We start from the raw sequence: 12,605 nt of genomic DNA on the forward strand, positions 1-12,605 counted from the left end.
AGGCAAAATATTTATCCTTTCTGGTCATTTCACACAGCTTTAGATATGACCAAATATTTCATTTTTACATTTTTGTAATGAAAATGTGCTTGAAATTAGTATTTGTGGATTTCGAAGTAGGCATGTGGAAATTCTGTAGCTAGTGAAGTGTGAATTATAGAGGCTTATTGGGAGACAGTATTTTTACCTCTCTAAGTTCCCTAGGTGTTGATTTATTTAAGGTCATATTATTCCATCTTTCTCCCTAGAAGTATAAAGGTGCTTACGCCATTTTAAGTTATTCCTGTAAATTCATAAGTAGTATTTGCTATTGCAAGCAGAAGTATTAAATAATCCCTGGAGAAACGGAAAATTATTATTTAGACAGCACATTATTATTCCAAGAAAGAACAGCTGAAAACTATTGAAGATTCTGGAATGAATCATAAGGTTAAATAAGGAACTCGATAATGTACAATATTGAAAATATATTTCAGTCTTTTATGAAATGGTAGAAATCGATGATGAAAGCATAAGAGCACAGCTGTCCCTGGAAGAACTGCCTGTGCAGGTTTTTAATTTTTTTTTTCTTTAAATGTGTTCAAACTGTAATGTCTTTTATAAATTATGATTTAGTAGCATGTCTTTAATTTATACTTTGTACTCTAGGTTAATTGTTGCTTAGTTCTTCAGATTATATTGTGTAGAATTTGTATTGGATTTCAACATAAATCTTTGGTCAAAACAGATTATAAATTGAATTTATTTTTCTGGTCTTCAGAAGTTACTTAGAATCACATCTGATCACAATAGTTCATTTATTTAATCCTTTTTAACTGTTCAATTGCTTAAGCAATGTCTTTGACAAAACTGAACATTTTTGCTTATGATGCATTCTTTATAAATATTCTCTATTCTCTGTTTAGTGATTTACATCATTTACAGGGTATTACTATTGGATAATTCTAAGAAAGCAGTGTAAATTGTTCATGAAATTTCATAATTCCTTCTGTGTGAATAGCAAAAAGGAGTGTATGGCAATATTTTTAGAGCAATTCCGGTTCATAGTTACTAAGCCCAATTCTTTTGCTTTCCAAAAAAATCCACTGAATAAAAGCCACTCCAAGGATGTAGGTGAATAAGACAATAAAAAGTGGCTATAAATGCAAGCAGGTTTTTATTAATCATAGGGTTCTAGTCTGTTTTTTTCAAATGCACTATATGCAGTAGCATGTGTGCTCACATAGTATCTTCACTGTGTTGTCACCTCTCTGCAGCAATATTTTATTACATTCCAAGTACTTGCATTGGTCTTCTCCATTATCTATCACAATTGTGAATTCTGTAAACCAAGTAGTCCATCTGGTGTTCACGTAAGTGGCTGTTCCGGGGAAGGGTCTGAGAAACAACAGCCATGATAAATTCACATTTTTTGTCGTCTTGGTGAGATACAGGGTAAACCCTATACAGATCATATGAGAAGCGAGTAAACTTTTTGCTTGCACTTAATGCTTTACAGGTTTTCTCAGGTGTGCAGCCTGTGGTGCAACTGGAAAGGTCTGGCCATAGCATTATTTTAATTACTGATCATCGGAACTGGAGATGTAATAGTCAGTGAGAATCCCTTTTATTGCAAACCATTTTTTAAGACCAGGACTGTGAGGCTGGAGTGCAACTAAAGTGCACAGCAAAAGAAGTCTGGAGAGCACTCCCTGCCTCTGGGCAGCCAGAGGACACAGACTGTTTGACATCCACAGTGCTTAGGGCAAGGCCTGTGGATTAGGCTTCTTGAAAATCGATTTTGAAGGCTTTTTATTACCTTAATACTATCATTTCACAAAATTATTCTTTTCTTATTATTCTTCTGAAACTGACATTAGGGAATGGATCTGTGATTCCTCAGAGCTTTTTCCTGTTTCTGCACTTCTCTGCTTCTGTAGAGTGTCTCCCCCATTCTCCAGGAGTACCTGAAGATAACCATTACTGGTTCAGAGATTATTTCAGATAATCCTTTATCTACTTATGGGTTAATTTCTTGAGTCCTTGCTGACTCTAAGTCCAATTGCTTGTCCAAATATTTAAACTATTCATTTCCTATTCAGTCCTATGCCATCATCTCTGTACATAAATTAATTGCTACATACGTGGTCACAATGGACCTTCTTGCTGATACTGTTGGCATAAAGGATGTCAGCATTCTTACCTGACCTATTGCTAAGTATTTAAGCAATACTTTCCATTGTTCACTTTTTACTTCCACATGTTCAGATTTTGTTTGTGCTGATGCTTCTTTCTTGACTTCAGCAACTCTTCCTGAGCCTTAGTCATTCTTACTTAATCTGTGCCTATTCATGCTACTCTTATACACATTCTTTGTCGTACATGTTTTCATACCATTTTGAGTCATTTGTTTTAGAATTTTAGTTCTTAAAAAGCTCCTGATACAGATTAATTGTTTTCTTACAGTGCACCCTATCTTTCATGTATCACTGTACCCTAATACACTTTATTTTGCTGTTTTACCCTAATACAGTCTTGTTCAGCAACTGGCAGCTCTGTGTCAGATCTCCTGCTGATGCCAGAAGACAGTCCTAATGTGAGCAGTACAAAAATAGCTCTGCCACAATGAGTTCTCTTTTGAGGTACTGAAACATCTAACTTCTGTGCAAAGGCAAGCTCTCTGGGCATCAAGTGTAAAGGAGTAGTCATCTTTCAACATTGAAGATGTGAGATGTCATCACTGCATCAGGATGCTACCCCTGGATGCTAGCATATCTAGAAAGTGTTGCTTGGTAGATGAGAAATAATGATTCTGGTACTAGCATGGAGAGAGTTAGTTTTTATAAGACAGAGGAGCACAGGGAAACTGCAACATGGAGAAAGGTGTATGGATATATTTTCAGCCGTCCTTACTGATATATGCCTTCTATGCTGAGCTCGGAAAATCTCCTAGTAACTGTCAGCTTTACAAGCAGTATAGATTACTTTTTTTTCTAAGGACCCTTGCCCCAAATTACTCATCACTTTGTTCATATTCTTGTTTTTCACATTCTTTTCTACCAGTGTGAAACTTCCCTATCATCTTCCTTTGTGATTCAATCCCAAATCTTCTCAGTGTTCTCAAAACTCTTCGCATTTACCTTTGGCAGAAGAAAATAGAGATGAATCGGCACCTCACATTTATTTCTTCGTATACCTTTTTTTCTCGCAGAAGGAGGTAGAGTTGAAGAAACTGAGGGGAGAGAGGGAATAGAAGCTGGCAGTGAAGCTGCCACAATGAAACAAGAAGCACAGGAGACAAGTTGATCTACATGTGCTTCTCACTGCTCCTGTTCTTAATTTGTTCAGCTAGAGGGTTCTTTGTAGGCTGAAGTGGCAGTTCTTGCTGGGAATGGTTTTTTTTAGGAGAGAGTTCTTTGGAAAAATTTATATTTCTCTCTCTGTTTTGCACCATTCAGATAGCCGGCTATTAAATATGTGCAGCTTTTCTCATGGATCTTAATTATTTTCTTTGAAACATAACACTCAACATTGATGTAGTCATGATCAGTAGAAACACCTAAAGGTAATGCTACCCGTTCATTTACATTATAGAGGCTTGTTTCTTGTATTTATAACTTTCTCAAGGTTTTATTTTTTCCCCAGTATATTCTAATGGTGTTATTTTAAAACAAAAAAAAAAAAAAATCACAAATAAATTAGGAGTTCATAAGCAGGTAAGAGAACAAGTTAAGATGCAGTTGTTCCACTTTAAACATTATTTATGATTTTTATAAATCATTCCAGCAGTTTCATTGGAGAATGGTAGAAACTTAAAATTTGGCTTTAAAACAGGGTTATTAATCCATATCTTATTTATGCCTTTGACAGCTTTTTTAATTTTGTGTGTCATCATGTGTAAACCTTTTCTTTTATGCCTTCATGTGCACGTATACTAAGTGATACTCTGTATCGCTGTGGAGTGAAATTTCTGTTTGAATAGGGAGAGATTTATGAAACATGAGCTTTGAACATGCATATAAAAAGAGAAAGAGGATTGAGAAGGTCTTGCTTTCTTTACACTGCAGAACATGGGGTACATGTAGACAGAAACAAAATCCCTGTGTGTACGAAGCAGTATACAAATTTGACTGCCTCAATGATTATACAATTTATTCCTAGGGTGAAAACACATGATAATACTTTTTTGCTGATGCTTTTTTTTTGTTTTTTAAACTCAAAAATTTCCATCTGAAAGTACCACAGTTCAAACCACTGAGGTTGTAAAGGAAGTCAGTAAGGGTAGAAATCATGTCACCTAAATTTAGCCAAGCAACACGCAGTCATATAGGGTCCTCTTATAGCCAGTGGAAAAAAAAAATAGCTGTCTGTCAAGACCCTTCTCTCTCTCTGCTGTCTGGAAAGAGAATATAGGTGTATTAAATGCATAGCTCTTTCCTTTTCTGGCTTGTGAAAGTTAAGTGAGATAAATCCCTGTGTCTGTGAGGTATTTAGATTTAGGTATATGGTTCTGAATCATTTCATCTCCATACTGTGTCTGCCCCATATGTATTCATTTAGAACAGAGTATAGGAATTACAATTGCTTAATAGTTCCTTTTCCAAGTTGCCTGCAGTCTTTACAGATCCAGGTTTTTGGTTTTAGTTCCCCTGCTGTCTCCAGCTCCCATTACTGTACTGCAGGGCTGAAAACTCGTGCGCTGCCTGCAAGGTGTAGCGTATCCATTTGTATTCCTGTCTCTGTGCACCAGCTGTGGAGGCACGTAGAGAACACACGGTGCCAGGTGAAGTAGAGAATGCATACTTCTCTCTCCTCAGCCCCGTGACATAGGGACATAATGTGATGTAGAAGGAGATCTTTCCTCTCCCCACAATTACATCAGGGCTGCAGCCATCCCTGCTTTGAATAGGGAATGAGCTAAGGCTGTGCAGTGAATAGCAGTGGAGTCCAAAGCATTCTTCCCTATTGCCCTTACCAATGGGAAGCTGGACTGGTTATGAGGATGCTCTTCACAATACTTTACCCTCACTCTGCAGAAAAACTTCATGGCCAGTCTCATACACGTGTTTCTAGGCACATCTGAACACAATAAAATAAGAAGTAGGATAACAAAATTTCTTCTTATCATACAGGGAGCTTAAGTAATTTGACTGAACCAAAAAAGAGGGTGAAAGGAGACAGGATCCCTGCTAGCCCTGTTTCTTTGCACTGTTTTATGCTACAGTAATCTTATTACTCAGCATGTCTTTGGCCACCTGCAAGGAAATAATATTTTCTGTGTGTATAACATGGCTTCTGTATAGTTACTTTATGTATGCATTTGTCTCTGAAGCACTGGAGAAAGGTTGGAGCTGAACATGGGCAGGGTGTGATGGCATTCCTACTGACAAAATATTCCAGGCGCCTTTTCATTATGTCCTGCAAAGCTGCTCAGGATTAAGCCTATTAACCAAATCAGACTGGTGAGGTCTGCTTCCTTCTGCAGTACTAGGCATGTCACCAATTTGTTTTAACCAAGTTACAGAGTGGGGTTCTTGAGTTCTTGCTGGTTTGTTACTGTTGGGGCCCTGAGAGCACCTAGAAGCTCGGCCACCAATTCCCCCTCCCAGGGTGCTCCAGGCCACCTCTAGCACGGTGCAGCCCTGCAGCCTGGGGTGAGGCTGCTGTAGGCAGAGCTGTGTGCAAGAGCTGCGAGGGGCCTTGCTGGGGGCCCCCACCTCCGCTTGGCAGCTGCATGTCATCTCCATCCTCATCGTCGGTCCTCGTCTGTGCTATGGTGCAGGTGCCTGCCCCTGCAGGCTGTGACCTGCGTCGCTTGTGGTAGTCCCCATTCCTCTGGGGTGGCAGGGAGGTAATGGGGAGCATGGCAGGGCCCCTCTAAGGGGCTGGCAGGCTCTCCTGGCACTCTGCCCAGGGTCACAGCCAGGCCTGGCAGATGCCCCAGGCTCCCAGCACATCTGGCCACCTCACCCCCAGAGCCTCAGTCACTCCCAGCTATCTGACCCACCAGCACACCTTCACCGTTTGACCACACAATTCAATTCAAATGGGCTGCAAAAGTGAGCATATGGGGGAGAAGGAGCCCTGATGGCCCATGATGGGTTGGGATTGACTAGTGAGCTCCTACAGCCCTGAGCCTTGGTATCACCCTGTGTCCGTACAGTCGAGGCTCCTGCTGCCATCCTGTAGTCCTCCACATTGCGATTTGTCCTAGGGTCATTTGGTTTACGGTCATAGATAATTCACACTATGCAGAATAATGACTTGTTATTGCCATCTATTAGCTACCAGCGTGTGTGTGTGTGTTTGTATATACACTTTATATACTTTATATATATATATCTGTAGCTTTTATACATGTATGTATCATTACATCCCACAGCTGTACTTTGCTGCAACCCTAGGCAATAGTCTCATGGTCATTAGATGTTTATGTTAGGCTAAACAAGCTGTAATACAGCTCCACACAGTCCAAGACAAGTCCAGACAAACCCTGATGCATCCTGAGGCCTGTATCATTAGCATAACATAAAGCCTGTTGGCCTCTTACAGGTGTACTGGGTATGGCTGGGATGGAGGTAACTTTCTTCGTAGCAGCCACACGGTGCTGTGTTTTGGATTTGTGACTAAAATGCTGTTAATAACACACCAGTGTTTTGGCTGTTGCTGAACAGTCCTTGCACAGCATCAAGGGTTTGACTTTTTCTCACTCTGACACACCCCACCTCCCCCCCCACAGCGAGGGATGGGCAAGGAATTGGGAAGGACGCAGCTGGGACAGCTGACCCGAATTGGCCAAAGAGATATTCCATACCATATCACGTTGCGCTCAGCAATAGAAGTGATGTAGCAGACAAAGAAGGTGGGGGTTTGTCTTCCAAGGTAGCTGTTGGGCATCAGCCTGCTTGTGGGAGGCAGTGGGTGATTGCCTTTATATCACTTGTTTTTTTCCTGTTTCCTTCACTTATTGAGCTCTCTTTATCTTGACCCACGAGTTTTCTTCCTTTTGCACTTCCTGTTCTCTCACCCTTCCTGCTGGGAGGGGGAAGGGAGCGAGCAGCTGTGTGGGTGCTCAGCTGCTGGCCAGAGTCAACCCACCACAACAGGCAATGGCGTCACCATATTGACTGAGCTACATGGCTGCAGACATGCTCTGCTTCCAAAGATTATCCACAGGTTTGATCTTAGAAATCTGGTATGGCCAGGATATAAATGATAGCCCTGGATTTCTTCTGCTTTTTTCCTGTGGCAACTGTAGTGTTCTGGGCATAGCTATAGCTTTTGGTCTTCTATTACAAGCCTTTCATTTGTTATAAAACAGGCTTTTTGACAACAAGATCCTGTGGAAGTACTCATCAAGTGTAGGACAGTTTGCAGCTTATATCCTTACATATAGGGGAGTCTGTCTTTCCAGTCATTTAATCTTTTTCTGTCTAGATTCCATATTGTTACTATACTTACTAATAGTGCATTTTAAAGAAGGGAATATCTGTCAGGGTTTGTCCAGCACTCATCTATGCAAACTATGCTGCCAAAGAAAAGCCAATATCAACAAAACTCTTCATTATCTGAACAGAGAGGAAAAAGAAAGATATGTAACTTTATCTTGAAGAGTAAACTAAAAGGAAAGCCTAAACAATATTCCCTTCATCTTTAAACACGTCTTACACTCTGTGGCCTTCATTTCACAAGTACTTAATCACATGTCTCATTTATAGATTTGCTTAAGCAATTGTTTAACTCAGACCTAAGTGAGGTGTGTGCAGTACAGTATAATATTTTCACTCAGAGTGGCAAAGTTAAATTCATACATGCAAATCTTTATGAAGAATTTAGTGAAAACTCTGATAAAAGGCTTCCCATCCTTTGAGTCCTTGGTTTTGTAAATTTAGTGTAATAGTAAAAACCTAGTATTCATGCACTGAATGATATAATTTCTTATAAATATAATGTGGAAGTATTACTACAGTATTCAATAAGTCAATGCTAATTGCATCACAGAAACTCTTCAGCATATTAGTAACTCTGTGTATTCTCCCATCTCTCTTTCATAGATGAAAATGGCAAATAAATGCTGTTCTCCCTCAGACCAGGTAAGACTTTTCATTATATTACCCAATTGTTAAAATTCTTGTCATTGCATTAAGTTGCAAAATTTGTAGAGCTTACATACACACATTTAGTCAGTTTTAGTCCTCCAGTGTAGACATAAAAAGTGGATTAGATGGAGCCATGAAATATATGAGAGGGGGACAGTGGAACTCACAACCAGGTCTTGGAAAGCATGCATGTATGTTTGCATGCAATATTGCAGCAGTGAGTCTGAGAAGTTAACTCAGTATTTACATCACATATGGTGCACAGATAGCCAAGGAGTGTATTACAAATCCAGTCTGTTTTGCATGTGTCATGCTGTGTAGACTACATTTGCCATGACTGTTTGTCTGGGACTTTTGGAGCTCAGGAGCCTGATGCGATATTTCTTCTGCTCCAACTAGCCAAATGTCCTGAAGACCCAGATGAATTTACTGCATTGGGAAGCATTCTTACTGCTTGTAGCATTGCAGAGAGTTTTTTAATTTACTTTCTAAAATATAATAGTAGCATTTTCCAGGTTAATTCTGTAATTCTGGGAAGTACTTTGAAGCTTGTATTATAAAACTAATGAGTTTCACTTATGTAGCCTTTCATTGCATCAATCTGGCATTGAATCTTACTCAAGAACAAAAAGCCCAATCCCTGCTGTTTCCGAAAATGCTGGGTTTGTAGACTATAAAAATGAAAATTAGGCAAGGTGTCTTTTATACTGTTTTACCGCAGAAATTGTTTATGGAATTTTATTACAGAAGTCAAAGAGTGAGTCAAAAAATTCTTCATATCGGGATCAAATAAATATTTATGAGTTTGACACCTTGTATATTTTTTCATATGTCACCATTTCATCATCCTATTTGTAAAATGTACTTGGACATCTATAGACTCTTCTAGAAGTTATTAAAAATATTTAACCATTGACATTTTCTTACACGAGAAACTGTTTTCTTATATTTGAGTCAGTACTTTGAAAAAGGTACACCTCAAAAACCAGTACAGACTTTAATTCTATGTAGAGTAGATAATCAAGTTACCCCCCAAAACCTAAATAAATACCTATTCTGTATAAGAAGGGAGCATTTAATTACTCTCTCTGCCATGGCCTTTAATTATTAATTAAACTGATATGAAAAACAGGTGATTATGAATACCAGAGGAAAAGGTATTGAATTTGGATATCTTTTGTTGGATGAACTCTCTACTACAAGTACTTTAGTAACTATTCAAAGTTTATTTATATCAGTTTGGGCACACATAATGGGTTTAGTTGAAAAAAAGACATATTCTTCCTCAATTTTTAAAAAATATTGGGGACAATCATACAACCTATCATTAACTACCTAATTTGATTTACTAAATAAACGGGCTAGTCTCCATAAACTGCCTAGGTAGGCAGTGCAGAAAATTATTCTCTTCCAGAGAGTTGTTCAAATGTGGAACTTGATATCAACACTTTAAATGATCCTTTATAGGAGCCTCTTTTTCTGTCTTGACTATACTGAGGTCCTAAGAAGAATAGCGTCTTAGCCTATCATCTAAAGTAGTTGCCTAAAGTTAGGCACTACAAATCTATCCCACTTTTTCCATTCCAAATATGAAAAGAAAGGAAGATACAATTAGGACCTTAATTTCAGGAGTTGAAAATTTAAAGTGGGACTGACTGCAACAAACATTGGATTGTTCTCTGACAAAAAGTGAGAAAAAATAATGTTTATAATGAATTTGGGCAGATCAACAAAAGTGAAAAATTTAGAATTTAAAATGTCCTGTAAAAATTTGCTTTAAAAGCAACCAAAATGTGAATCTGTATCTCATTATATAACACAAAGGAATAAAATAAAACTTGGCAATGATAACTGAAAACAGAAGAGGACTTGATCAGCCCTAGATTAATGGAGCTTATTAATGTCAGTTACATAATGTTTGTACAAACCTGAATAGCTCTTGTTAATTCAATTGAATTAAAATTTAGAGAAAGGATAAGCTTAAGAGACTGAAGGTCACTTGAAGAGCTGCCTTGAGTAAAATTGGTGATAGCTGCAAATTTATCTTTGCTTTTGAGTATGGACATTCCTGAAGTATTAAACAGGGCCTTAGAGTTTCATTATTGTGTCGCCTGTGGTGATTTTTTTTCGTTGCCTTTAGAGTCCAACTTAATGTTTCATAAAGGGGCGAGGCTGGATCACTCATTCAGATTCTGTTTTTCATAGGTCATTAACAAACTGGGATTCAGGGTCAAGAACATAAAAAATTACTTTGCTAAACCTGGCTTTCTTCCTTGTCTTTGATATTGTCCCTGATGGGTTTTACTGGAAACTGAATGTCCAGAACATGATGAATTCCATGGGCATACAACTAAGCAAACTGGAAAGTGAAAGGACTAAGATACTGATTCGCAGGTCTAAACCAGCTGTATTTATGGATCTCTTTGCCAAAGGAAGATGTCAAACGAAGAGTTTGGACTTTGCCCTGTGTCTATGATCCAAAGGTAGAAAGAGGTAGTAGGAAAGGTAGTAGTACTTGTAGTTATTATGAATATATTTTTTACTGTTAAAATAAACAGTACCAGGTCATGAAGCTAATTGGCATGGTCTGGCTACTTCCACACTTCTAAATTCTCTTCTCCCACCAAAGCAGGGTGTCTGCATTTAAACTGCCTATTGGAAATCATTCCCACCAATGCTTAAATCCCAGAGTGTCCTTGGGAATTGTTTGGAGAGTTCTAGTTATTCCAAGGCATGTCATGCTAGTTAGTCCATGTCAAGGACTGCAAGGTTTTAACAGATATGCAGGGATTGCATGAATTTGAAAGGTATTAAATAAGTACCACTGCTGAAGCTCTGGCTCTAAATGTATATATAATCTGTGTAGATGATCTGGCACACAGTATCTATGCACTGGATACTTTTAGAGCATATTGGTGCTCCACAAGGAGAGAGGGGGATTGATCCAGTTTGTACATTATTTTATTGAGTGTGGAGGACGTTTACAGCCACCGTTCTCCAAATATTATAACTTTTGATTCTGCCTGATATAATTTATTACAGTGCTCTAGAGACTTGAAAGCACTTGTTTCTGTGTTATCAGTAGGCACTTAGATTTGAAACTCAATTTTCAAAAAGACACACTGCTGGATTGCTCTATTTTTTATGAAACAGTAAATTAGGCAGTTCTCTCTCTCTACAGAAAAACTAATTGCAAGGTTTTTTATTTTGTTTGATGAGTGTTTTTTTATGTTTTTAAGACTAATATGATCATTTCCCGTCCTCCACTAAAACAGTACGGTTTCTTCTCAGTAGAAATATTATAATATTGATCAGGTATTAATTAAGACTATGTATATTTCTCTTGTGCTGCTGTAAAGCAGATTTTCACTACTTTTTTTTTATGCAGTGACCTCTTCATTGACCTCCAGAGGAAATCATACAGAAAATGAAATCTAGAGACAATGATTGTAAAAGCATAGCATGTGATAGTACCAGGAAGGCGAGGGCACAGATTAAGAAGCAACCAGTAGGGGACAGATGGGTACCAAAAAATTACCCTCTAAGTGCATTAATAGCAAGACGACAAAGGCAAAGGTTTGTCTTCTACTCAGCATATCAGAGGTCAGCCTTCACTAAAAAGGTCAACTGCAAAAGATGGTTATTGCAAATAATACTAGCAAAACCCAGTAAAATCTCAGATTACAATACAAAGGGACGTTTTAGAGGTATGTATGCTTTTAATGCCTGGTGATATTTGAAAAACTGGTCAAAGTAATCTCAGAGCTATTATAACGATATTTCAGGGAATTTGTGTCTGCCAGGTGACATATCAAAAGATTAGGAAAGGGCAATCATCAGGGCTGAAAAAGAAAGAGAAGTTGGAGAATTAGAGACTAGTCAATTTAACTTGGATCTCTAGAAAGAAATTTGAAATAAACAAACAAAATATTTGTATGCAGCTGCAAGATAACAAACGAATGACCGCCCTGGAGGATTTGTCAAGAATAAATAGTGACAACCAATCTAATTTCCTCCTGTGATAGTATAACACATCTTGTGGATGGGTGACAGGCGGTTGCTGCAATGTATCTTGATTCCAGTAAGGTTTATGACATTTATTGACATTACAGTATTTTAAACAAGTATTGTACGGATTTGGTTGTACAGACTTTGTTGCATAATCCAATAATAGCTATAAATGGTTCACTTTCAAAACTGACATATTGCCTAGAAGTCCTGAAAAGGTCTGTACTGGATCCAGTTCCCTTGAATGCTTCCTTTATGGTGCGTTAGCAAAAGTTAGCCTCATAGTTTTGCAGACACGAAGCTTTAAAATACAGTGTTAGACATAAGAATGATCTTGACATATTGAAGAATGAGTCTGAAAAACAGTGTGGAAGCCAATTAGGGTACAGCACATAGGCAAGAATAATCAAGTGTATGGGAAAGGCTGTGGGAAACAACTGGAGAAGTTGTTACTGGAAAATACTTGAAAAGTATCTGGGGATGTAAATTCTTTTAGGAAGGTTTGGTTCATCCTACATT

The 12,605-nt window shown here is 38.2% G+C and overlaps 1 protein-coding gene across 1 annotated transcript in view; it reads left to right on the forward strand.

The window, feature by feature from the left end:
• SNTG2 (syntrophin gamma 2) overlaps window positions 1-12,605 on the forward strand; it is a 286,578-nt gene that overhangs the window by 218,449 nt on the left and 55,524 nt on the right. Inside the window, exon 11 of the mRNA XM_087775769.1 lies at window positions 8,034-8,072. Within this exon, the coding sequence (XP_087631895.1) occupies window positions 8,034-8,072 (39 nt within the window). The remainder of the gene's footprint in view (window positions 1-8,033; window positions 8,073-12,605) is intronic.

Source organism: Nipponia nippon, unplaced genomic scaffold (assembly GCF_047370975.1).
Source record: "Nipponia nippon isolate SJK-2023a ecotype South Korea unplaced genomic scaffold, ASM4737097v1 scaffold_4, whole genome shotgun sequence".
Lineage (NCBI taxonomy): Eukaryota > Metazoa > Chordata > Aves > Pelecaniformes > Threskiornithidae > Nipponia > Nipponia nippon.